At 55.0% G+C, this 24,910-nt stretch overlaps 12 protein-coding genes across 12 annotated transcripts; 4 read left to right on the forward strand and 8 right to left on the reverse strand.

The window, feature by feature from the left end:
- The first annotated feature begins 721 nt into the window (after window positions 1-721).
- BDV59DRAFT_14036 (putative arginine transporter) lies at window positions 722-2,756 on the forward strand. Its single transcript, XM_073687166.1, has 2 exons — window positions 722-1,080; window positions 1,137-2,756. The coding sequence occupies exons 1-2, from the start codon at window positions 873-875 to the stop codon at window positions 2,612-2,614; spliced, it is 1,686 nt and encodes a 561-aa protein (XP_073549395.1). The 5' UTR covers window positions 722-872; the 3' UTR covers window positions 2,615-2,756.
- BDV59DRAFT_14091 (uncharacterized protein) lies at window positions 2,737-3,158 on the reverse strand. The gene has a single exon (XM_073687175.1). The coding sequence runs from the start codon at window positions 3,106-3,108 to the stop codon at window positions 2,860-2,862; it is 249 nt and encodes an 82-aa protein (XP_073549396.1). The 5' UTR covers window positions 3,109-3,158; the 3' UTR covers window positions 2,737-2,859.
- Window positions 3,159-3,343: 185 nt separating this feature from the next.
- BDV59DRAFT_175858 (putative AMP-binding enzyme) lies at window positions 3,344-5,865 on the forward strand. Its single transcript, XM_073689329.1, has 3 exons — window positions 3,344-3,535; window positions 3,591-5,626; window positions 5,681-5,865. The coding sequence occupies exons 2-3, from the start codon at window positions 3,615-3,617 to the stop codon at window positions 5,781-5,783; spliced, it is 2,115 nt and encodes a 704-aa protein (XP_073549397.1). The 5' UTR covers window positions 3,344-3,535; window positions 3,591-3,614; the 3' UTR covers window positions 5,784-5,865.
- A 251-nt stretch (window positions 5,866-6,116) lies between these two features.
- BDV59DRAFT_14112 (uncharacterized protein) lies at window positions 6,117-6,575 on the forward strand. Its single transcript, XM_073687177.1, has one exon. The coding sequence runs from the start codon at window positions 6,161-6,163 to the stop codon at window positions 6,440-6,442; it is 282 nt and encodes a 93-aa protein (XP_073549398.1). The 5' UTR covers window positions 6,117-6,160; the 3' UTR covers window positions 6,443-6,575.
- BDV59DRAFT_175859 (uncharacterized protein) lies at window positions 6,117-7,051 on the reverse strand. The gene has a single exon (XM_073689330.1). The coding sequence runs from the start codon at window positions 7,034-7,036 to the stop codon at window positions 6,710-6,712; it is 327 nt and encodes a 108-aa protein (XP_073549399.1). The 5' UTR covers window positions 7,037-7,051; the 3' UTR covers window positions 6,117-6,709.
- A 71-nt stretch (window positions 7,052-7,122) lies between these two features.
- BDV59DRAFT_200969 (uncharacterized protein) lies at window positions 7,123-8,074 on the forward strand (the record flags this gene model as incomplete). The annotated part of the gene is made up of 3 exons (XM_073693710.1): window positions 7,123-7,621; window positions 7,698-7,790; window positions 7,848-8,074. 3 exons carry the CDS (start codon window positions 7,123-7,125, stop codon window positions 8,072-8,074), a joined length of 819 nt encoding a protein of 272 aa, XP_073549400.1.
- Window positions 8,075-8,302: 228 nt separating this feature from the next.
- BDV59DRAFT_200970 (WW domain-containing protein) lies at window positions 8,303-9,292 on the reverse strand (the record flags this gene model as incomplete). Its single annotated transcript, XM_073693711.1, has 2 exons — window positions 8,303-9,152; window positions 9,207-9,292. The coding sequence occupies 2 exons, from the start codon at window positions 9,290-9,292 to the stop codon at window positions 8,303-8,305; spliced, it is 936 nt and encodes a 311-aa protein (XP_073549401.1).
- A 200-nt stretch (window positions 9,293-9,492) lies between these two features.
- BDV59DRAFT_175862 (WD repeat protein) lies at window positions 9,493-13,250 on the reverse strand. Its single transcript, XM_073689331.1, has 2 exons — window positions 13,147-13,250; window positions 9,493-13,090 (listed from the first exon to the last, which is right to left on the reverse strand). Exon 2 carries the CDS (start codon window positions 12,930-12,932, stop codon window positions 9,513-9,515), a length of 3,420 nt encoding a protein of 1,139 aa, XP_073549402.1. The 5' UTR covers window positions 12,933-13,090; window positions 13,147-13,250; the 3' UTR covers window positions 9,493-9,512.
- A 1,183-nt stretch (window positions 13,251-14,433) lies between these two features.
- BDV59DRAFT_192487 (NAD(P)/FAD-dependent oxidoreductase) lies at window positions 14,434-16,074 on the reverse strand (the record flags this gene model as incomplete). Its single annotated transcript, XM_073692047.1, has 2 exons — window positions 14,434-15,360; window positions 15,421-16,074. 2 exons carry the CDS (start codon window positions 16,072-16,074, stop codon window positions 14,434-14,436), a joined length of 1,581 nt encoding a protein of 526 aa, XP_073549403.1.
- Window positions 16,075-17,445: 1,371 nt separating this feature from the next.
- On the reverse strand, window positions 17,446-19,046 carry pmp47 (putative peroxisomal membrane protein Pmp47). The gene is made up of 3 exons (XM_073687179.1): window positions 18,732-19,046; window positions 17,884-18,617; window positions 17,446-17,827 (listed from the first exon to the last, which is right to left on the reverse strand). The coding sequence occupies exons 1-3, from the start codon at window positions 18,854-18,856 to the stop codon at window positions 17,712-17,714; spliced, it is 975 nt and encodes a 324-aa protein (XP_073549404.1). The 5' UTR covers window positions 18,857-19,046; the 3' UTR covers window positions 17,446-17,711.
- Window positions 19,047-19,528: 482 nt separating this feature from the next.
- On the reverse strand, window positions 19,529-21,433 carry BDV59DRAFT_175870 (Rab family GTPase YPT1). The gene is made up of 5 exons (XM_073689332.1): window positions 21,089-21,433; window positions 20,734-20,857; window positions 20,578-20,625; window positions 20,289-20,516; window positions 19,529-20,227 (listed from the first exon to the last, which is right to left on the reverse strand). The coding sequence occupies exons 1-5, from the start codon at window positions 21,097-21,099 to the stop codon at window positions 20,033-20,035; spliced, it is 606 nt and encodes a 201-aa protein (XP_073549405.1). The 5' UTR covers window positions 21,100-21,433; the 3' UTR covers window positions 19,529-20,032.
- Window positions 21,434-21,526: 93 nt separating this feature from the next.
- Window positions 21,527-24,852, reverse strand: BDV59DRAFT_192489 (M1 family metallopeptidase; the record flags this gene model as incomplete). The annotated part of the gene is made up of 12 exons (XM_073692048.1): window positions 21,527-22,121; window positions 22,185-22,397; window positions 22,458-22,900; window positions 22,953-23,023; window positions 23,089-23,299; window positions 23,357-23,382; window positions 23,445-23,561; window positions 23,621-23,738; window positions 23,803-24,024; window positions 24,083-24,507; window positions 24,575-24,744; window positions 24,818-24,852. 12 exons carry the CDS (start codon window positions 24,850-24,852, stop codon window positions 21,527-21,529), a joined length of 2,646 nt encoding a protein of 881 aa, XP_073549406.1.
- Between the last annotated feature and the right edge of the window lie 58 nt (window positions 24,853-24,910).

Raw genomic sequence — 24,910 nt, forward strand, 5'->3', positions numbered from 1 at the left:
GTCTGGGGATCGTGCAACCATTCCAACCCTAAGTCTATGCCTACTGCGGAAGCTGACTCGTGAGCAGATAAGAATCTCTGACCATGGATGTTGATATGAGTTCCACCGAGCGATCCGATCATTCGGTCGTGAAGGATTTGCCGACTCGGCAGGCTCCGGCTGGGCATGCATGTGGCTTGATGAAGGTAGTATACGACCTCTAGCAACGAGGGATGCAAGGGTAGATACTTGTCGACTACGCAGGATGTCGGAAAGCAAGCTGTCAACTCACACGACGCCTACATGGAAGGTACGCAGTGCGAAGTAGATCGCCACCGCACTCCAAAATCTCTGCAAAGGTTATTACGAGAGAAAAATCTGGCTCGCTATCGGTGGCCCACTTGGTCCATGGCCGGTCAACCCGCATCGCGGGCAAGTCATCGTCTGGGTGTCGCCGCGGACGGAAAATTTGCAAAATGGCAATATGCCCGGCGATAGGGGCAAAATCCGCCCAGGAAGAGATTTCTTGACGTCTCGCGCCTTCATAACGACGCGACGGGTCGTCTGCCGCTGTCTATCGATTCTCTGCCCTGGACGTTGCATTCGCGCCTTGGGCAATTCCGTCCAACCCCTCTTCCTCGGTTCCTTTTACATAACATCTTCTGCCTAGTACCTAATTTCATTACTGTCGTCCCCGTCATTCGCCCTCGTCGGTTATCTCTCTGGCTTGCAATTGCTCGCCTGCCGGTGGAGTTGCACGCGGTTGCCGATTCCCACTGCATTTTCTGGGTGGAGTCACTCAAGTCTGACCGCGGAGAGCTTTTCCAACCGTCTCGCATCGCAGACCTGAACGCTTCTTCAACCAGTCACTTGTCCTTGACTCAGGCCTCGCGATGGCCGACGACTACAGTCCTGCACCGAAGAAGTCGGACGAGGGAAAGGGCAAGATGTTCAACGATGATGCCGTCCAGGTCGATGTGAACCGGTCGCCCAACCTGAGCGACGCCGACTGCGAGAAGCATGGCGCCAGTCGGGAGTCCAACCCCATGCCAGACCTCAAGCGCAAGCTGAAGAGTCGTCACCTGCAGATGATTGCCATCGGTACGACTCTGGACTGAACCGATTTTGGAATGCGTCGACATACTGACCCCCTTCAGGTGGCACCATCGGTACAGGTCTTTTCATCAGCAGCGGAACCGCCATCGCCAGTGCTGGCCCCGTCGGCGCCTTGATTGCCTACCTGTTCATGGGCTCGATCGTCTTCTCCGTCATGATCTCGCTGGGAGAAATCGCCACCTACATCCCCATCCCCGGAGCCTTCACGTCGTACGCGACTCGCCTGGTCGACCCGAGTCTCGGTTTCGCCATGGGTTGGATCTATTGGTTTTCGTGGGCCATCACCTTTGCGCTGGAGCTGACCGCCACCGGCCTGATCATCCAGTTCTGGGAGAAGGACCTCAACATCGCCATCTTCATCGCCATCTTCTGGGTGTTGATCACGCTGTTCAACTTCCTGCCGGTCAGCTTCTACGGCGAACTGGAGTTCTGGTTCTCCAGCATCAAGGTTATCACGGTCATCGGCTTCATGATCTTCGCCATCTGCATCGATGCCGGCGCGGGCGACAAGGGTTACCTGGGTTTCCGGTACTGGGTGGACCCCGGGCCGTTTTCCCCGTACGAGGGCGTGCACCCGGACTCGACGGCCAAATTCGTCGGATGGTACAGCGTTCTGATCCAGGCGGCGTTCTCGTACCAGGGCACGGAACTGGTGGGTATCGCGGCGGGAGAGACGGAGAACCCGCGCAAGACGGTGCCGTCGGCGATCCGCAAGACCTTCTTCCGGATCCTGTTCTTCTTCGTGCTGACGATCTTCTTCATCGGGATCGTGGTGCCATCCACCAACGAGGATCTGCTCAAGGACGGCAACGACGCCAACTCGTCGCCGTTTGTGATCGCCGCGCGGCTGGCGGGCGTCAAGGTGCTCCCGCACATCATCAACGCGGTGCTGCTGACGGTGGTGCTGTCGGCGGCCAACTCGAACGTCTACAGCGGGAGTCGCATCCTGATCGGCCTGGCGCAGGAGGGCTTCGCGCCGCGTTTCTTCAAGAAGGTCACGAAGAAGGGCGTGCCGTACTACAGCGTGGCGTTCACGGCGGCCTTTGGCCTGCTCGGGTTCATGAACGTGTCCAACGCCGGCAGCACGGTGTTCAACTGGTTCCTGAACATCTCCAGTGTGGCGGGTCTGATTACGTGGGCGTCGCTGTGCGGATGCCACATCGCGTTCATGCGGGCGCTGAAGGCGCGCGACATCTCGCGCGACCTGCTCCCGTACAAGGCGCTCTGGCAGCCGTTCTTCGCGTGGTACGGGCTGTTCTTCAACGTGTTGATCATCATCACGCAGGGGTTCACGGCGTGGATCACGACGTTCAGCGTGACGGACTTCTTTATCGCGTATTTGAGTCTGATTCTGTTTGTGGTGCTGTACGTGGGGCACAAGGTGCTCTTCCGGCCGGCATTTGTGAAGCCAGCCGAGGCGGATCTGGATACCGGCCGATTGGCGTTGGAGAATGAGACGTGGGAGACGACGACGCCGACGAAGTGGTATATGAAGATCTATGAAGCGATTCTGGGGTGAGGTTCTGCGTTGGTTTTGGCATCTTTGGGGGTGTTGCATATAGGTTTTTCTTCCGTATATAGTCTAATTTTGTATCATATCATGCATCGTTCTTCATCCATGGATATTGAATAAACTCTGATCATTGTCCTCGATTGAGTTCGCCACGGCCAACGGCGTCTTTAGTCAGCCTGCCCACGGGGGAAAACTCCGACCACATGCCACCGACATCATCTGAAATGTCGGTCATGGTTCATGTGGAAGTTTCACATGAAATCCACACGTGCGATGACGATCCAGTGACGATCGGGATCGAGTTTAGCTTTGAGGTTAGTGAAGACAGGGGCAGGGTCTATTTGGGGCTGGATGTTGTGTTGATGTAGATGCTGATAGCGATGAGGGTGGGATCCGAGAGATCCGACAGGAGGAGCCGTGGAGAGTCTCCGTATAGGTAGTATAGAGTATAGATCGATACAGTAAACAGTAGGTATGCTCCATGCGTAGCGTAAGGCCATAACACAGTGCGCAGCCAACCACCAGATGGACGAATTGGGAGAATCTTGCGATGGCCTCGGTCCCAGCATCTTCCCACTACAGAGTCGAATCGACCACTGCAATCAGATGATCTCCAACAGCCGAGGTTCGTTGGCGCGTGGAGGCAAACGGACCATTCAGCTTCGATGGCGGGGAGAAGGCGCAATTTCCTCTTCGGGTCTTTCCTCCTTCCTCCTTTTATCCTTCTTTTCTCTCTTCTTCCTTTTCTCTTCTTCTCTTCTCTTCTTCTCCTCGACTCTCTCCCTCTCCTCTCCACTCCGCTCTCTTCGACACTCTCTTCTCTCTTGTTCGTTCTCTTCTCTTCTTTCTTCTCTCCCTCCCGAGACCCACTCAACGGCTCTCCCGACCCCATCTCCGAACTTTGTGTATCCTTGCATTCCCTTGCTTGTACGTTCGCCACCGTCAGCTCGATTCCTTCATTGACTCATTCCCTCCAGTATAGATCCATAGATTGATACCCGCCGTCATGTTCTTCTCGCAACTCCCCCCTCATCTCGCTCGGGCCGACGAGCTCAAGCAAGAGCCTCCCAAAGGCACGCCCTACTCCGTGCCTATTCCCGGCTCCGAACAGCCCGGCCGGAGTCCGATCTACCGTGCCTGGAACACCCAGAAGGAGCTCGTCACCGTTCTCGACCCCCAGGTCCGCACCGCCCACGACATCTTCGAATTCACCGCCAATCGCTTGCCGAAAAGCCACTGTCTCGGATGGCGTCCCTACAACCCCGTTGCCAAGTCCTACGGCCCTTATCAGTGGATCGACTACCAGACCGTCCAGAAGCGTCGCACGGATTTCGGCGCCGGTCTGGTCGAGCTGCACCAGAAGCACGGCTGTCTTCGTTCCGGTCAGTACGGTATCGGTCTCTGGTGCCAGAACCGTCCCGAGTGGCAGATCACCGATCTCGCCTGCATGTCCCAGGGCCTCTACTCCGTCTCTATCTACGACGTGTTGGCCGCTGACGCCACCGAGTATATCATCAACCATGCCGAGTTGAGCTGCGTCGTCACCTCCCTGCCCCATATCCCCACCCTGTTGAAGCTGAAGCCCATGCTGCCGAACCTGAAGTTCATAGTCAGCCTGGACCCGCTGGATGCCGGTGAGGAGGCCGGACACTCCAAGCGCGCGCTCCTGGAGTCCGTGGCCGCCGGCCAGGATGTCTCCATCTATACCATCGATCAGGTTGAGCAGCTGGGTGCTTCCTCCAACCGTCCCATGCACCCCCCTTCTCCCGCTGACATTGTCACTATCAACTATACCTCCGGCACCACTGGCCCCCCGAAGGGTGTGGTTCTGACACACGGCAATGCCACCGCCGCCGTGGCCGCCGGTCTCGTCCTGACCGACCACTCCCAGGGCGACACCTTCGCCTCCTATCTGCCTCTCGCCCATATCTACGCCCGTCTGTCGGAGCACCTCGCTTTCTACGCGGGGGCTCGCATCGGCTACTTCCATGGTAACATCATCGAGCTGGTGGATGACCTGAAGCTGCTCAAGCCCACCGGCTTCATCTCCGTTCCCCGTCTCTACAGCCGCTTCGGCAATGCCATTCGCGCCTCGACGATCGAAGCCCCGGGCTTCAAGGGTGCTCTGTCGAGACATGTGGTCGCCGCCAAGACCGCCAACCTGAAGAACCCGGATCCCTCCAAGGCCACGGTGAAGCATGCGCTGTACGACCGCATTTGGTCCAAGAAGGTTGCCGCCGCCCTGGGTCTGGAGCGTGCCAAGATGATGGTTTCGGGTTCCGCTCCGCTGGACCCGTCCCTGCACAACTTCCTCCGTGTCGCCATTGGGGCCGATTTCCTGCAGGGCTATGGCCTGACCGAGACGTACGCCATGGCATGCGCCCAGTCCCGCCAGGATCTGAGTGCGGGCAACTGCGGCCGTCTCGCTCCCTGCACCGAGGCCTGCCTGCTGTCGCTTCCCGACATGGAATACTCCGTCACCGACAAGCCGTTCCCCCGCGGTGAGCTGCTTCTCCGCGGTGGCAACATCTTCAAGGAGTACTTCAAGAACCCCGAGGAGACCAGCAAGGCCATCACGGAGGATGGCTGGTTCCGCACTGGTGACGTGTGCACGATCGACGAGATGGGACGCATCGTGATTATCGACCGTCGCAAGAACGTCCTCAAACTGGCCCAGGGCGAGTACATCTCGCCCGAGCGCCTGGAGGGCGTGTACCTCTCGGAGATGGGCTATCTGGCCCAGGGATACATCCACGGCGACAGCGTGCAAACGTTCCTGGTGGGTATCTTCGGTGTGCAGCCCGACATGTTCGCCCCCTTCGCGAGCAAGGTCCTTGGCCGGACTATCCAGGAGTCTGAGATCCCGACGGTGTTGGACAACGAGAAGATCCGGAAGGCTGTTCTGAAGGACTTTGACCGGGTTGCGAAGAAGCACAAGCTGGCCGGATACGAGCGGGTAAAGAACTGCGCTCTGATGATGGAGCCGTTTACGGTGGAGAACAACCTGTTGACGCCGACGTAAGTTATCTATTTTGCTCTTTGAACACTGGGTGATATACTAACTGAATATAGTCTGAAATTGAAGCGTCCTCCTACGACGAAGAAGTATCGTCAGCTCCTGGATGAGCTTTACGCTGCGGCCAACGCGGAGGAGTCGCCGCGGGCCAAGCTGTAAATGGGTCTTGTTTATATTTATTGTTATATAGAAGCCGGCTGGCGAGACTTGTATATATAGAATTGTTGATCGTTCATGACAGCACTAGAGTGTGTAGTCGTCGTCGTCGTAGTAGTAGGTTAGTGGGGCGCCAGAAACGGCTCCCATTGCGCCGCCCTTCTGCGGCCCCCGACCGCCTGCCAGTCTTCCCTTCCAGGCATGGCGCTCGTCCGCGCGCCCCTATTCGGGTTTAGTGCCGTCCCTGGCTGCTTTTACCGCCCTGGATATCTGCCGTCTATCTATAAAAGACCGTCTCGTCTCTCTTATTAACGTATTTCTCTTCTCTTTTCCCCTCCTGTTCCCTCTTCCCCCTTTCCTTTTTGCCCCCACCGTTGCCTATGCATTGGCTGTCAGCCCGACGTACTGTCCCTTTTATTTCGCTAGAGGATGCCATTCTATCCGACGCCAAGGTCGTTCTGGCCAGCCAGTCACGCAGCAGTAGAAATACTAGGATAATCCGGCCCTTTACCGTATTGTATAATTGCGCGTCAAATTATTCTTCTCCTAGGGAGTTACCGCGGGCCTTACTACGGAGCTATCTCGATTGCTTTATGCTGGTGAGGCCCTTCCTTACGTTGAGGCCGTTGAGCATCTACGTTGTTGTTACAAAGTCTCCCTGATTGCCCTTCTCGACTCCCTATACTCCCCCCTTGTCCGCCCCTTCGGGGGTCACATATCCTGGAATATGTGTCGATGCCCATCCGCGCGTCTTTGGTACTATGTTCAAAGGTTAATACCAAGCCCAAAGCAACACTGCCGCTCAATTTCGGGAGCTCCAACGTCGTCCTATGACCACTGCCCCACCAACATGGGCTCTTCTCAGACAGGTAAACACGTCCATCTGAGCGCAATTCAACATATTATCGATCCGGATCAGACTGGAATTCTCACGATGAATTCTTCAAATTCACCCGGGGCCGCTTTATTGTAGATGAGGCCGAGAATCTTCGAAAGCGGGAGATCAGATTCGACATGAATAAGCTCGCACGCGTTGCAGCAGACTCGGTCGGCGCCTCTCGATGCGTTTCTATCAAAAAGTACCCCGACGGCATGTTCAACAAAGCATTGACGAGGAAAAGGCCGAGTACGAGCGTTATTGGCCGTTCGAATGACCTATAGTAATGTGACGTTGAAGAGTGACAATGATGGTTACCTGGATTGAAGGTTTTAGGCTTGAGTAGTAGTAGGAGGAGGAGGAGGAGGCTAGTGGGCATGTGATCCGAGCTTGGCATCTTCAACTTCAACTTCACTCTCTTCACTCCAACTTCAACATCTTGTCTCCCACCTCCCAACACCCACAATGCATCTCCCTCGACTCCCCCTCTGGTCCCTCCTTTCCGTCTTGGTGACCGCAACCACCACGGCGGCCTCAGCCCTGACCCTCACCATCCCCCCGTCTACCGTCCTTCCCAACCCCAACGCCCTCCCCGCAGGCACCCACGCGACATTGACCTCTCTACCCTCAACGGCCGATGCCGATGCCCTCGCGCTCTCTCGCCCGCTCACCGCGCCGCTCACCCGCTCCGCGACCTTCGTCTTCCGCAACCTCCCCCCCTCCTCCCAGCCGACCTCCTACCTCCTCGACATCCGCTCCGCCGAGTACATCTTCGCCCCGTACCGCGTCGACGTCGCCGCCGATGGCTCCGTGCTCGGCGTGTGGGAGACCTTCCGCGGAAACCCGTGGGATAACCGCGGCCAGGAGAAGTTCGTCGTCGACGTTGCCGTTGCCCGCGCCGAGGACGTCACCGTCGACGCGAGGGTCGTTGCCCGGAGGGCGTTCTACGAGCAGAGATCGAAATGTACGTATTGCCTGCTCCTCTTCTCCCTTCTTGTTATTTTTTGTCATGGATGATGCTAATGGTGATGCGGCGGTAGTCTCCCCTCTCTCGTTGTTCAAGAACCCCATGATTCTCCTCGCCCTGGTCGCCCTGGGCTTTACCTTTGGTATGCCCAAGTTGATGGAAAATAGTACGTTCCCCCCCAATATGAGTCTGGATGCGAGTCCCCGGCTGATGTGTGGCACAGTGGACCCCGAAATGCGCGCCGAGTTCGAGGCTCATTCCCGCGCTTCGCCCCTCTCGGGTGCTGCCCGCGGCGCTGTCGCCGGCGGCGGCGGCCCCGCCCCTAACTTTGATCTTGCTGGGTGGATGGCCGGCGCGACGCCGCGGGCTGGTGCTGCGGGAGGTCCGGCTCCGGCGCAGGGTGGTGCGACTACGGCGCGCGAGGGCGGTGCCGTGCGGCGACGCGGGTAGGTAGGTAGGAGAAGAGAGAGGTCCATGACATATGTAGGGAGCAGAATAGGGAGCACGTCCCGTCCGGTTGTCTATAGCTATCGTGATATCCATATCCATATCCCCGTCGATCGAATGAGTCATAAGCCCCCCGTTCTCCCGGTCAGTCGAAAACAGCAAACAGCAAACGCCAAACCCGCCCAGAAGAAAAACAGAAGTAGAAAAGGAAAAGGAAAGGAAAGAGATACGCTAGAAATCACCCCCGAAATCGCCTCCCCCGAAATCGTCACCGCCCCCGTAATCACCCCCGTAGTCGTGATCGTCGTGATCGTCAATCGCATCCGCTAACAACGCCCCCCCAATCAACCCTCCGCCGACACCCAACGCCGCCGCCCCGGCCATCCCCATCCCGCTGCCGCCCATCCCGGGCCGTCGTCCCGCATGCTGCTGCTGCTGCTGCGGGGGATAGTACCCATGTGGTGGAGGGTACCCCCCGTACGCCGGCTGCGGCGGGTAGTATCCGGGTTGCGGGGGGTATCCGTATGCCTGTTGCTGCGGTGGTGGCGGCGGCGGCGGCCGGCCGTAGCCATAGCCAGGCGAGGAGGATGACGACGACGACGACGATTTGCCCATCAGCTTGCTGAGGAAGCCCTTGCTGCGCGATTTCGAGGATGAGGCCGACGGGGAGCCCGCGTACGGCGACGACGGTTGAGGCTGAGGTGGCGCCTGCGGCTGCGGCCGTGTTGCGTCTGCGTAGTAGTCTGCCGCGGCGCCGGCGTCCTGTGGACTGCGGTGTCCGTGGGCGCGCGCGTCCTCTTCGGCTTGGAGCTGGGCGGCGAGCCGGGCGTCGCTGTCTAGCGTGCTACTGGCGGAGGCGGAAGGGGCGTCGCCTGGATGGTTGTAGGGGTTGTTGGAGGCCAGGAAGGGCTGTTTCTTGGTGTCGGTGGCGCTGGCGAGCGCGGAGGGGTCGGCAGGGCCGGTGGCTTCGTAGGACGGCGGAGGGGCGTCGCTGGGGGGTGCGTGGTGCGGCGTCGGTGTCTCGGATGGAGGTGTGGGTGGCTCCCATTGCGATTTGCCGGTTTGGAGGTCGACGAAGAACCTGGGTTGGTTAGTTGGTGCGTGTTGAAGGGGTGTAGGGTCTGGGCGGGCTTACCATTGCTTGTAGCGGTCGTCGAACTGGGCCTTCCATCCTTCTGGGACGGGGGGAGGCGGGGGCCCTGGAGGGGGTGCGAACGACATGATGGTGGGTGTAAAGGTGAGGGTAGATGGAGAGAAGAGATGATGGGGGAGGAAAGAAGATGGAGGAGGATATATAGAGTCGATCGAGTGGGGAAATGAAGGCAGCCGGCAAAGTGGCGCGGCTCAGCCACATCGGTTTAGCCGGCTCGGTGCATAAGATATCTACCGTAATAGTATTAGGATATGTACATTACAATACAGTCATTTCATAATCCAACAGTCAGTCCTCGTTCTGGAGGTTGGCATCCACCGTCTTGCTGTCCGGCCACCAAAAGTCCTCCTCCAATGAACTCCAGAGCTCGTCGAGGTCGAATCGTCCTGCGGTCTCCGACGCTCTCGTCCCCCCTGCCTTTGCGTCATCCTCCAAGTCCGTGTCCCCTGTAAGATCGATAACCTCGATGGCTCCCACCGCGGACGGGATGTACGGCGCCTTGGGGATCGGTGGTTTCACATCTTCAGGCTCGTCGTCACTGCATAGGTCGACGAAATCACTGTCAAACCAGCTCGAGCTTTGAGTCTCAGGCTCCCGTTTGCGCTTATTCTCGTCGGCTCGTTGGTTGCGGATCTCAGAGAGAAGAATCCGCCGTTCGAGGCCTGCTTTACCCTCCGCATCCAGTCCCCAACGGTATGCTGGGAGGGGCCCATCAAGTTGCTCCATCTGGTATCTCTCTTGCAGCGGTGTTGCTGCCAGTACGTGCGCAGGCGTGTCCTTCGGACGGGCCCAGGCGGCAAAAGGACCGTTGTAATTAGGACCTTTTCCAAAGCCAAATCGAGGATGCCGCACAAGTTTCCCGGATGAAAAGTATTCACGCGCGATTGCAATGCCGGACTCAATGTCGGGCTCCTCAATCTCGGTAGGGACATCGGCGCGTTTGAAATTGAAGGAGACATTGTCGTCCGGAGTCGGCGTGAACGTTCCCGGCGAGAAGACATGAAGGCCCCCGGCGGCGTCCCCAATCAGGAGGTTTGACTTGTCCGGGGAGAACGCACCAGACATGATCTCCTCCTGTACATGCGCCACATCTTTTACTAGAGCATCTTCCGGGGCCCGTGTGATATCCCAGAGTTTGAGTACCCCATCAGAAGCACCAGTGTAGAATTGATCAGTCCCCATCCCCCAGACGGCTACTCTCACCCCAACGTCTGCCTCCTCCCGTGCTGTCTCTTCGTCGATCTGGTTCAACGGGGCGCCGTGTCGAAGTCGGTGCAAAATGTCGTCCGGTCTGCGGGTGTCCCAAACGTATGTCACTCCATCTGTACAACTTGCCGTTACATATGTAGAGCTTGTCGGGCAGGTAGTCACATCATTAATATCCAACGCTGGACATTCGAACTCGATTTTCATCATCTTTGCCGCCGGACTATAGAGACGTACCACGGATCTCGTGTCCTTAAAAGTTCGCGCACCCCCGTACGGCGCCGAGCTGGCTGTGATGAATAACGGGAGTGTTGCATGCCACTTGATATCGAAAATGTTTTGGGCACCCGGTACAAACTGCTGGGGAATCACGGTTGCTTCCGCGATTTCCCACGCAGCTAAAAGCCCATTTTTAGGCACACCATCCTCCTTCTCAGACATGCCAGCAAGAAGCATGTTTCTCGTTCGAGGGTGCATCCCCCATGCTAGAGAGGTCGGGACTAGCTCCTTTTGCGTGCGCTGTATCAGTTCAAGCGGCATGAAAGTTGACTGTTGAATATGCCATAGTCCAAAAGAACGAGCTCCCGTCGCCAAGACATTACTCTCAAGATTCGACCGTGCCATGACCTCAACCTTAGAGTCATGCCGGAGAGTTTTGAAGCACCTCGCGCCGGTGCTATCCGAGAAGTCCCACAGTTTCACTGTGTTGTCGTAGCTCGCCGTGAAGAGCGCATCCTGATGCCACTCCATGGACGACACGCTCATGAACAACCGGGCGTCGCTTACAGCGTTGCTGACCGAGTTCCGTCTAGGAGGACGAGGAATATAATGATCTGGGAGCTCCGTTAACACATTCGTAGTGAGATCACCCCAGACTAGATTGTTCCCCCGATTGTACTCCATATTATGTTCGTCGCATTGAGCCGTAGCTCCCGCGGCGAAGCGAGTCCCTTCAGGAGACCAAGCCAGGACGATAACGTCGTTCGACGCACCCTTCCACGTTTTCACAAGTTTGAAGTCTTTTGCCATATTGGACTGAATGTCGCGAACAACGTTTCCCCCAATCTCACGCTGCCGTAAGAGCTTACTTAGGGTAGGATTTTCGGTAGACTTGTAGGTTGGTGAGGGTCCCTCACTCTCTGATTTCACGACCTTGAACATATATGGAGTCGATGGGACGTTGCCTTTCCTAGCATCGGCTATAAACGAGTCGATATCGGCCTTGTCGCGTTTCCTCAAACCAGATGCATGCTGCAAAGACCTTGACAGTATGTGGACTTTTTCAGCTATCTCCGGGAGTAATTGACCGTTCGGAGACCTGATCTCCTCGGGTCTTTCTACTTCGCGGCCTAAAGCCTTGAAAAGTAGCCGTCTAGCCTTTTGGGATGGCTTGTCCTTTGTAACGCGTTCTAGGATTCTCATAAGGTCAGCAGCGTCGTCTCCCGTCATCGCCCGAGACAGTCTACATAACCGAGAGACCTTCTTGGACAAGCTGGAGGGAAGTCGTGGGTTCGACAATATTTGGATAATGTGATCAGCAAGTGTAATGTCATTCGGCACCGCCGACTGGACTCCGTAGAATGATAATAGTCCCAGCAACGCTTTCATTTCATGGGTATCAAAATCGACGTGGACAATCCGGTCCGTCTGCAGATGTGAGAGCCCTTTAACGAAGTGCGAGACATTACGCCCGGGAGAATACGGTAAGCAGTTCAGATGCTGGTCGGCGGTAAACGGTGACTTGAATATCTGCACATCCGGCGAAGAGTAGACCATCAGTTCCCCCGCGCATCTCACATTTGAGCCGGTTCTCAACGGTCGATCGACACCATATACCAACGGACTCTTTTCACGGCGCCGGCGCCGGCGAGGCGCGATCTTCGATGGAGGGCTGCGTGGGGAGTCGTTTGTGTCGTCGCTCACGAGGTCGAGAGCGGGTATCTGGTAGTAATTGGATGGACCCGTGCGCGAACGTCGGGAGCGTCGGATTCCCGCTGCTTGGGCCATATCGTTGCCGGACGAGTATTCTCGGGCAGAGAGGCTCGGCGACGGACGCGTTCGCCGGGTCGAAGTTGTTGACATGGCGCGTTTGCTTGATGCGGGTGGCGCATCGCTTGGTTCAGCCGAGGACCCTGTTCCCGCAGAGGCTCTCGAACGTCGCAGATGAGGACGAGGGTTCGACGGCTTGGGGAGGTCATGGTTCCTCGAGGACGAGGGGGCGGGGTCGTCGGCGCGAACGCAGGTCGCTTGCCACCCATTCACTCCCGCCGGACTCGAGCCTGCAGTGCGCACATCGGGGCGGTTACGGAACACCCCAGTTGTCACCCTCGAACCCCGCGCTCCCTGAGTAGGGTGTCTTATGAACTGCGCCAGGAGAACCTTGGCCTCCTCGATGATTTCTGGGTCGTCCGGTTCTAACGGTGTATACGCCGAGCTGGCCATCCCGGGGGGGAAACCTCGGTGACCCGAGCCCGGAAGATTCTGGGTCATGATATGCGACATGTAGAGAGGGATGGGGTGGGCGGTTCGGTTGGAGATGGATGTCGCGGACTAGGCGCTGCCCCGGATATCGCGAAGCGGCGTCACCATTATCCCATGTTTGAGTGGGTGTCCGGTGAAGCCCGTATCGGCGAAGGATGAAGCCACGGTCCCCGTCCGGGCTGATAGATGACGGGTTAGTGAGAGGGTATGATGGGTGTCTCAGGAGGGAGCATACTGAAGTGTAGGAGTTTAGGGCAAGGTAATGAGATTCGAGCACTTTCAAATAGGTCAGCAGTCTCAGATCGACCGACTGCACGGTTGTCAGTATACTTGACTGCGCACCAGAGCGACTTGAACGCCAACGCGTGGACGCGACAAATCAATGTGGTCGTGTCTCATCCCGCCGCCATTTCAAAAAGCTATGACCAGATGCGGTAGGCGGTCTGCATTCTATCGTTGACTGAACTGCTCCGTATCCTGCGGCGACGGCGAATTACTGCATCCGGTAAGGCGCGCCTAATTGGGAAAAGCGCTTCGCTGCCGCTTGGCATCGTAGTGCGTGGTCTATATAGATAACCTCCTCGCCCGGCTGCCTCTCCTTATTGCTGTCCTATTCTTTGACGCTATATCGACTCAGACTAACTTGAGCTATTTTTGCTATTAGGCCAGTCTCTCTGTGGCCTGCATTTCGCCACCCCTTTTCATAGCAGTGAATCGTGGCCGTCTTATATCACTCCTTAAACCGTCAGCTAATTGATATTATTTTCCTTTAACTAAACAGGGAAACTTGACAGAATTCAATGCGGTTGTAAAATTGCGCAGATAGCTTACCCTGACAACCTATATCATAGTCATTGTAAGCAACAACTCTGGGACAGATTGGCAGAGGGCGAAATGTGGCACAGATTGTATGGGTTAATTGCGTGGGGCTTGGCTCGGGACACAAGAGACTGGCAGAGTAAGGTCACAATGGATGATACGGTGGCAGCATCTTGAGGTCCAGTTCGGTTCGGGTCTGCTGATAATTTTTGAGCCATGGCTAGGCCGATCCAAGCCACGTCTGATGCCAGACATCGCTCCGTGTGCCCTCCTCTCCAATGAATGTTTACCGAGGGTGCAGCCACATGTCTCAATATTGAGATATATATGGGAGTAGGCGGCTGATTGGCGCCAACACGAGCTCACTCGATCATCATCGTTCAGTAATTTACCTCGGTTGAGACTATCGGTTGTGTTGTTGTGCTAGTAGTTCTGTAAATTCTGGGTGTTTGGTGTTTGGAACAAACAATGAGGTTATCAGGATGGTGTGCAAGCAATGGATACTGTATACAACCACGAACAGAGCATCACCAAGACACTTCTAAGTATAGGGTGGTCTAAGATACTAGGTACTTCATTGATCAGAACTAAATAGTACTGTAATAAGACATATGTCCAGTTTGATACTATGAGCGATAGACCACAATCAGGGTATTTCTTCGGCACGTTTTAAATTGTGAACAAAGTCAACAACCAAGTGAACCTACAGAAGTGTCGCCAGATTAGAAGCATTCAAACGATCCACCCTCTGCTTGGAGCAGATCAGCTCCTCCGGCAGCCACTCGGCGATTCTCCCGCCTGGAATCCCCGGAGCGGGTCCAAACACTTCGTCCTCCTCACCAACCAACATCAAGCCAACAGCGACTCCAGACAGCCAAGCGAGGACCATCCCCCCTCCCTGAAAGCCGGCCGAAATCCACTCAGCCAGCGGCTTTCCATCCTTGGACTGCGTAGATGGGGTTTTCCGCTGCGTGATCCTCTGATCCAGAACCCCAACATAAGGCAGCAAGTCCGGCGTGAATCCCATACAGCCCGTCCAAGCCAGCTTCACCCGAGCACCCCGATCATCCCCCCAACTGGCCGCCCCAAATACCGCGGGCAAGAGACCCTCCAGATAGGCCCGGATGGCATAGCTGCTTCGGTCGTCTCGCCAAATCCCAAACTCATCCAGTCCTTTCTCGGGTGATTGGACTACGCCGCCGCCGGCCATCAGCTCGCCCGTTGGACGTTGACTGATATAGTCAAAGCCGCGCCGGTGAATGAAGCTCCATGACCTCGCACCACCCAGCTTGGGGAATAGGGTTCCGGGCTCTTGCGCCGTCATGTGTCCTCGCACGGGGAAGATCTTGTCAGTCAATCCAGGCACGAGGTTCGCGGCGAATGCGTCGGTGGCATGGATGACATGGGCCGCACTGATCTCTCCACGAGGGGTAAGAACCGTGAATGGTCGGTCGGGGTTGTCTGCATTGACGTGTATATCAGTTGCAGGGGTGTTGGTCTCGACGGAAAAGGTAGCATTGTATGTCGAGAGAAGAGACGCGTAGAGCGCTGTCACCAAGCGATAGGCCGAAAGTGCTCCAGCCTTGTAGGTAATGATGCCGTAACAGTACTGCGGGTCGATTTGATATTCCTATATGATTTAGTGAGGATCCAGTAATTGGGGGGGGGGAAGGGGGAATATGAAGCTCACGTCACACGCCTCAGTGCCGTCATGAATCACGACGTCTTCAGCCATATCAGGGGCATCCTGTCTCAGCTCGTGCACCATTTTCTTCGCTTCATTCCACGTCGTTTCGTCAGTAAAAGTATCCACTGTCTCAACTTCGCGCACTTCGCTAATCTTTAGGTCTTCATTCTGTTGCGCAAGCTCAAGCAGAACGGCCAAATGTCGACGCTGAAATTGGAGTAATTTCTTCGCATGCTCCCGTCCAAATCTCGCCTTGAGCCCTGCATATTCCAGATACGGCGAGCACTTGATATGGCCGCCATTTCTCCCAGTGGCGCCACTACAGAGCTTTCGCGCTTCTACCAAGACAACTTTCGGAGAAGCCCCGCGTTTGGACGACTGGGTGAGAATTGTATATGCCACACTGGCGCCAGAGATACCGGAGCCAATGATGACAATATCGGCCGTAGTCGGCAGATCGGGAGACTGGGCGTCGACTAAATTGGGAAATGGTGGATCTTCTTGCCAATACGATTTGGATGGATTCGGCACGGGAGGTGTCACCGTTGAGAGCCGAGTAAGGAGCGCATCAAAAGAGCGTTTCGTATGATTGAGCTCAGAGATGACGGTGCTCAGGTCGAGATAGAGCCGGCGGATACTAGACAAAACGGGCCCCATTACTTTATCAAGAGGTTCAGCTGAGATAGTGCACAGGAGGCGAGGAAGTCGGACGCGGGAGTTGGAGGAGTTGGACTTCTGCGTAAGGAGCGGATCCGTTGATCCTCACCAGGAGTTTACCAGCGAACTATAGCGTCAAGAATATATCATCTTAGACCATTTACAGACCATTGATCCAGTGCTAATAGTGTTTGAATGATATAATAAAGTCGTACATCTCGTCTGTATTTTGCGATGACGGCGAATTACTGCATCCGGTAAAGCGCGCCTAATTGGGGAAAGCGTTTCGCTGCCGCTTGGCATCGTAGTATATAGTCTATATAGATAACCTCCTTGCCCGCCTGCCTCTCCTTGTTGCTGTCCTATTCTTTAATACCGTGTTGACTCAGACTACCTTAAGCTATTTTTGCCATTGAGCCAGTCTCTCTGTGGCCTGTACTTTGCTACCCTCTTTTACTACAGTACGTCGGGATTATTTTGTATTATTCCCTAAGCTATCCTCTGATCGATCTTTTCTAATCTCCTAGCTGAACAGGAAAATAGAACAAAATTTAAGGTGATTTTAAATTTCACAGGCAGCCTACTCTAAGAATTTATACCACTGTTATTATGAGCGACACTTGGGGGATAAGATTAGAAAAGAGCGATATGTGGTATAGATTATATAGGTAGATCGCGCGGGTTTGGCTCGTGACATGAGAGGTTGGCCGGCTGAGATCCGCAATAAGCGGTATAATAGCAGTCTTTTAAGACCCAAGGCAAGTGCACCGAAGGTCTTTAAGCCACTGGCCGAGCTGTGCTAAGCCACGTTTCATATCGCTTTGTCCGCCGTTTTGCTAATTATGGATTTAATAACGCAGGCATTCTTAAGCTCTAAAATTCTATATATAAGTTGAATGATGAAGTAAATTAGGTAGAATTAAGCGAGTACATTATTATTGGTATTATAAAAATTCTGCTTATACCTAGGTATTTATTAAAGATTATTGTAATAGTACTATCAATCTTCCCAACATTAGATAGAGATTTAAATTTTTGAAGTAAATAGCACACTTGAAAACGTCCCAGGAGACAGAAATCGCAGAACTGCCAATGTTGCAAGCTCTCTTATAAACAAAAACACATCAAATAATAGAACTACAAGGCTACGTCTGGGCTTTATATAGTCTTGTCTACTCATCTAGTGTACGCGCCGAGTGTATGAGAGCGCACCGATATCTGTAACCACAAAAGTAGCCCTAGAACGAACTGGGTATAGCCTGCCTAGAATGTTTAAGGCACCAACGCACAGCGCGGAAAGACCACGCACAACCATGGTCTTTCCGCCGTCACCGACAAGTACTCCGTATATTGAACAAAAAAAAAAAAAAGGTACCATGTACAGGGATAAAGAGTAGTCATATTTACAGGAGTTCGATTAAAGAGCCATTGTCGAGCAATTTATTTACTTCAGAATCATTCTTCCGGTTTCTCACACCCCTTTCGCCCCTCAACTTAGTCAAGCAACACTACTACCTGAGTAGCCAGCTCAAGAGCCATCAAGATATCCCACCGAAGACAGTAGATCCCCGAAGACCTACCAATAGTCCAGCGACGACTGTTCCTCACTCCAACAGCAGTCACATAATTCAGCGCCTCTATTTAGCCACGCGGCCTCGCTTCCGCAGAGACACCATCATGTCATACAGCACATCCTTGAATGCGAACAGGAACGCGGCCGTGATCGCACTCTGGGTGACCTTGGGTCCAATGCCTACAACGACCATATCAGCACAGATCAGCAAACGCAGAGACGCGTTTCGAACATACCCTTGTAGAGTCCCACATAGCCCTCCTCCTTGATGATTCTCTTCAGGCTTCCGTTCAGGCTCTCCTTGGGGCCGTCCTTGCTAGCCACATGCATCTGGCTCTTGACGGTAATGTACGGATACGTGATGGAGGTGGCGAGGATCTTGCCGAGCGCGCCCAGATAGAACGCATCCTTGGGCGTCATCCGCCGCCGACGCTCCACCACGTTCTTCAGCTGCTCGAAGATAGTGTACTGGAGGATGGGGTTGATGACGAGGATCAGGGCCGGCAGGACGCCGGCGAAGAGGGCCTTAGGGCCCTCCTTCTGCAGCAGCTCCATGAGCGTGCCGATCGTCGACGACCGCGACTTCTTGGCCGCCGCGCCGCCGGGCAAGGCCTGCTCGTCGTCGGCCTTGCGCGCCGTCATCCGCGTGTTCACGACCCAGATGGGGTTGGTGATCATCACGGTGGCGCTGCCGGCAATCGCGCCCGCGATCATGGACTCGGCCGTCGTGAGCTTCTTCGAGGCGCGGCCGGCCTTGATGGCCGCCTTCTCGAAGGCCGACCGCGTCCACTCGTACCAGTAGTAGTAGACGAAGTTGGTGACGCTGATGCCGAAGAGCGCCGATTCCAGCCCGGAATACAGGCCCCCAAACCCTTCCCGCTGGACAATCCGGCGAACAGCATCGGCGGTTGACGATTGGGCCCGCTTGGATTCGACCTGGGCTCGTGTGGAGAGGGTGATCAGAGGGTATCTGTTGGAGACGAGCGGTCAACTGCAGTTCTGTTTTGATCTTCCCACAGGGTACGGTTGGTCGGGGGGATCGATTCAGTCGATCAGGTGGAGTGTGGGGAGGAGTCAAGCGCACGTTAGGATCATGGACAAAATGCCGCCACCAGCGCCTGCCAATGCATGTGCGATATTGTCACTTTGCTGGGCTGCGGCGGCCGCAGCCGCCGTGCGCTTCTGGGTTTCAATCTTCGACTGAGACATGGTGGGGAGTAGGGGACGGAAGGGATCTATGAGACAAACGGAGGCGTGAAAGGAGTGGTCGGTGTACACCAGCAATGGAAGGTTGGGGAATCACAAGGAGCGAAATCAGATCGTGGGAAGAAGGAAGAAAAGACGAAGAGAAAAAGCGGCCGGGAATAAAAGGGGTGCCAGAAGGGCGAAGGGTGGTTTAGAGTCTGGAGTTGGTGGTGGTGGTCGGAACGCGAGAATGAGCCGGCGTCGAATGGAGTATGAGGATTTTCATGACGTTTGCCGAATGCTGAGCCTCGGTTGAAGGTCTCAGCCCGAGCAATGGGCCATCAGACGGGGATCACGCATTTGAAGACAGAGGGTGTCTTCAAGATACAGAAATACAGAAATATATGGATTCTGGACGTTCTGGGATTTCATGTCTTACCAACGGAGGGACTATGACGCCTATCGGGGTCCCTGTACCTTCCTACTCCATACGCCCGTATAGATATCCTCCTGCGTCTACCAGCCGAGGCTCCCCCTCTACCCCGGTTGATCAACAGATCCAGAATGAGACGACCTTCCATGACCAGCTGGATCAGGTATTCCCAGCCAGTCCGACTGACTCCCAAGTTGTCCTCGTCAAATCGTCAAAATCCCGGACATGTGACGTGCAGCATTCCAGCATGACTAACCACTTACATCACGTAGATTAATTATAATTACGCCCGATCATATGATCGGCCTACGCCGACATCATTCCATCAACTCCGCAAGATTTGCGAGATCATATTTTCGAATAAGCATATCCATAAGGAAACATTCACGATCTTCTCCATTATTCGATCCTGACAGAAAAAAAGAAAAGGTTCGCAAGCAATCCAACCTACTAATAAAATATGGGAAGAGAACTGATGTCGAGATGCTGTAGACAAGGAAACAACACGAGGATGAAAAGGGAGAAATGAGGAAGCGAAACCCGATAAGCACCGGTAATGTGAGCACAATTAGAGACAAGAACGCAGGCCGTCTAAAGCATGGGGAAGAAGTCGACACGATCCCCAGGCATGCATCACCTGGGGGAGTTAGAGAACAAGGAAAGAAAGAAGCTCACTGTACGGTGTGCCATGCCGAGTTCGTAGGACTGTCTGTGACAAATCCCGCATCCACAGAGAGTTGGGAAACTACAGCACAGGAACGATGGATTTAGCAGCAACCGCCGCCGGATCCAGACTGGACACCTTGGCCCTGGCCGACCTGCACAGTCGGCTTGTTGTTGACGGTGGCAGTGCCCATGCGCTCCTTGATCTGTCTTGCCATCGTAAGGAAGGCCTGCTCAACGTTCGAGGCGTTCTTGGCGGAGGTCTCCAGGAAGGGAATTCCCAGGCTATCGGCGAACTCCTACAGAAGAAGGACGGTGAGCATCGATCGATACCGCGGACGAGGGGAGACGGGGGGGTACCTTAGCCACCGTGTATTCCACCACCTTCTTGTCCTCCATATCGCTCTTGTTACCCACAAGCAGCTTGTTGACACCCTCAGTGGCGTAGCGGTCGATTTCCTGGAGCCACTGCTTGACGTTGTTGAACGAGTCCATATCTGTCACATCGTACACCACGCAGATACCATGGGCTCCGCGGTAGTAGGAGGAGGTGATGGTGCGGAACCGCTCCTGGCCAGCGGTGTCCCACTGAGAGGATGTTAGTTGGGGGATAGGGGACAAGGAGAAGGAGGAAATTTGGGTGACTTACGATCTGGAGCTTCACCGTCTTTCCATCGAGCTCGATTGTGCGGATTTTCTGTCACGCGGTCAGTGGATGTGCTCAGACAGTTATCCAGAGGAGGAAGAGACGGGAAGAAGGATATCCAACACGGGCACTGAGGGCGGGTCGGGGTCAAGCACGTACGAAGTCAACACCGATGGTGGAGATGTAGCTTTCCGTGTAGGTATCATCGGCGAATCGAAGGAGCAAGCAGGACTTTCCAACACCGGAGTCTCCGATGAGGAGGAGCTTGAAAAGGTAGTCGTATCTGGTCTGCGATTAACATGGTGTTCTTGGGGCCGATTCCAGACGGTCGACCGATAAAAGATCCAAAGCTGATCGACTCAGGGAGGGGAGACGGAGGGGGACTCTAGGAGAGACGGAGACACGTTAGTCCAGGGGCTTCGGAAGGGAGCGTGAAGATCGTCTCGCCCGGAACTTTGAGGGAAGTTCCAGGACTCGGAGGGCGAGAGGTAGAAGCGACTGGACGACTTACCACTCGGGGTTCATGATGACGACTGGATGGAAGATTAGGGATCAGGCAGACGAGGCGTGGGAGTGAGAGAGCGAGAAAGAGAAGCGGAGAGCGCAAGACAGTCCAAAAGCAAGGGACCAGGGATGGAACGAGACAGAAATAGAGGGGGGCAAGCAGACTGATGTAATGGTTGCCTGGGGAGGGTCAAGGTGGATGAAGTCGGGGTGGTGGTTGTCTCTGAAATGGCGGATACGTTTGCTGCAGGAGGGCAGGCGAGCCCAGCGTGCAGGTTTCCCTCTGTGACCGTTTCACGTTTCCGCCCGCCCAGACCCATGACACCCCCGATGGGGCTAGCGCGGATTATTCATAGGTTTATTCATAGATCATCAGGTACTTCCTCTTCTTGCCAGTAATTACCACTGTAGATACTCAGTAACTACCGATACAACTACCAGTAAATACTCAGGCATACCCGTGCGCCTGCAGCCACTCCAGCACCAGCGCCGCATCCCGCTCCTGGTACCGCGCGTTGGTCCGAATGCTGTCCGACACAATCACCAACGCCCGGTCGTAGGCCCCAGTGTCCTTGTCCTGGAAGAACGTCGCAATCTCCGCCCCAATCTGCGCATCCGCAAACTTCGACAGTCCCATCCGCACAAATCGCTCAAAGACCACGTTGTTCGTCGACAGCCGACTCTCCACCGCCGCCCAGTTCTTCTTCATGTACTCCCACAGCAGGTGCCGGACCTTGGAGTTCGCCGCCAACGAGACGGCCCCGTTGTGGAGATCTTGGACGGCCACCTTGTCCGAAAACACAAAGTCAAGGTAGTCCGTCACCAGCGCGGCCTCCTTCGTCCGTCCCATCGTGGCCAAACAAATCTCCTTGCCATCCACCGAGTTCGTCTTCAGATACTCCTGCTTCACCGCCTCATACTCGGCCCGGCTGCCCTCAGACACCGAAATGCCAAAAATGGCCGAGCGGAGGTTCGTATGAACCGCACTCTTGTCCTTTCCGCTGGCCCACAGATCAAACCGGCGCTTCGCCTCGGCGATAATCCTGTAGGTGACATTAGCACCGAACCCCCGGGCAGACGTCTCCCGTCCACATCCAACGACTTACTTCTCATCGCCACCAATTCCCGCCATGGAAATCAGCAGCTTGCGGAGCTGCACGGTGAGGTAGTCTTCTCCTTCCTTGAACTCCCAGCCAATCTTCTCGGCCGCGGGAGAAGACAAGCTGGAGGTGAATTTCTTCAATCCCGCAGTCACGGCTTCGTTCTGCGAAAAGACGGAGCGCAGGTTCCCAAGAGAGGAAGAGACCTGAGACCACACCCTGTCATATTCGTCAGTTATAGCCCTGGTTTGACAGACAGAGGACTGGGGTCGAACTTACAGATAGTTGGTCTCGCCCTTAAACCCTTCCAGCAAAGCCAGCAGGGCAGCACTGGTTCCTTCGCCAGACACCGCAAGAGCGGCAGCATCACCAATCAAACCAATTTTATCCTCGGTACTCAACAGGTCCAATGATTGGCCCAATTTGGCCAGTCTGGCAGCTGGGTAATTGGTTCTGTAGAACCCAGACAAGTCCTTGTTGATCTTGTAGAAGGAATCCTGGCCGACATCCCGGATGGTGTCTGACTTGGAAACGAGGGCCAGACTGTTCACATTTTCCATTTTCGCGCCCGACTTAATGCCCAGCGGAACCCACCAGGTCGTCTGGTCCTCCTCGGGCTTCGCATCGCCTGTCGAGAGGAAGCGATTCTGGCGAACACTGATCTGGCCCGGTTCTTCCGCCACGGTCACGACAGGGAAACCAATCTTCCGGATCCACGGGTCCTTCACCTCAGATTAGAATGCCGACGATTTGTGGGCTCAGTGGGCAACTCACCATAAAACTGTTGACATCTTTGTTGGAGGCCTGGCTCAAAGCAGACCACAGGTCATTTGTAGTAGCGTTGCCTGTCGTATACGTATTAGTACAGGGATTGTACCCTAACATACCCGTCGTTCCAAGTTGAACGTACCATATGCGTGAGCCTTGAGGTACGCAGCCACTCCGCGAAGGAAGGTCTCCTGGCCGAGATGATTGCTCAACATCCGGATCACGGAACTTCCCTTGAGGTAGCTGATGTGATCGAAGATCTGGTCAACCTCCAGGGCGTTCTTGACGGGAACTTCAATGGGGTGAGAAGCGCGCAACGAATCGAGCTGGAACGCTTGTTGAACACCCTCAGCCTGTGCACGGTTAACATCCTGTCAAGTCAAGTGGTATTTACCTCGGGAGTTGCGTACAACAAACTGAGACCAGACATTCCATTCTAGTCAAATCCGTCAGCATCATCACTCTCACTGGGATGTCCATCGCCAGGGCATGTCTTACCGGGATAGAAATGGTCAACAGCCAGCCATCCGACCCAGGTCGCGAATCCTTCGTTCAGCCACAGCTCATTCCACCAATCCATCGTGACAAGGTTGCCGAACCACTGGTGGGCAAGTTCTACAGCGCCATCGGTTAGCCAAACGGCTCGAGACAGTCATCTTGAGTGGTTAACTTACCATGCGCGACGACGTAAGCAATGCGGTTCTTATAGCGGGTATCCGATTTACCCTCGTCGAACAAGACAGCGGTCGTACGGTAGGTGACCAGTCCCCAGTTCTCCATGGCACCCATGGCCTGTATTGACATGGGTCAGCATCTGCTCTGGCACATATACTAGCACGTAGTGCAGGTCACTCACAAACTCGTGCACGGCAAGGAGGTCAGCTTTGGGAAGGGGGTATTCAATCTCGAAGATCTCCGAGAAATAGTCAACGGTGCGATGGGCGCATTCCAAAGCAAAACGCGCCTGGTCCTTGAGACCGCGCGTGGTGTACACGCGCACGGGGATGCTTTTACCATTGTACTTGCGCTGGGTCATGGCTTCCACATATTCGAAGTCGCCAATCGCCCACGCCAGAAGCTACATAGATGGTTAGCCAGTCAGCTTCCTGCAGTCAGGGTTGAAAGACGGGACTAACGTAGGTACTCATCACTGGAGTTCTCTCGAACGTAACGAACTTGAGTCCGGGCTTGCTACCGTCCCGTTCAGACTTGACGGGCATGTTGCTGAGAGCGGTCTGTCCGCGGGGCACTTCAATCTCAAAATCAAACGTGGCTTTCAAGTTCGGTTCATCGAAACACGGGAACGCTCTACGTGCCTCACAAGACTCGAACTGAGTGCTGAACATGTAGTAGAAGTCGTCCTCCTTGGGAGTATCGGCAGCCGGCTCCACCACAGGCTTATACTTGGACCGATAGAAGCCAGCCATGGCATTGTTCATAGTTCCGGTGAAGGCGATGGACAGGATCGTATCGGCCGGCGTGATCTCCTGGGGGAAGGTGAAGGTGACTCTTTCCGACTTCTTGTCGTAGGATATGTCGGAAGCTGTCGCCAATTTGGCACCTTTTAGGTCGGATATCAGCTACTACTCCCGATTTCCCGGCTGTGCCTATGGTCAAGCGTCACCTACCATCTTTGCTCAAGACCTCAGCGGTCTGGATTTCGATCTCCTTGGAGTTCAACACGAGTTCCTTCGTCGGACGCTTAACAGACAAGTCCACTTTGACGAGACCGTTATAGGTCCAGGAACCGCCCATCTGTAGATCGAAGAGCGACACATGGTAGTGGACGGGCTTAGCCCTATGGGTGGTCAGCACTATACTGATCTCCCCTCCTGGTCATTGTCATCATCATCATCACCACCACCACTTACGCATCCGGGAGAATCTCTCGGTCCTGAGCTTCCATGGCACGGAAATCCGAAGAGCAATGCCTTGTAAAAGATAGAGAAGGAAGACCGACGCTA

This window comes from Aspergillus ambiguus, assembly GCF_047715705.1.
Source record: "Aspergillus ambiguus strain CBS 117.58 unplaced genomic scaffold BDV59scaffold_10, whole genome shotgun sequence".
NCBI lineage: Eukaryota > Fungi > Ascomycota > Eurotiomycetes > Eurotiales > Aspergillaceae > Aspergillus > Aspergillus ambiguus.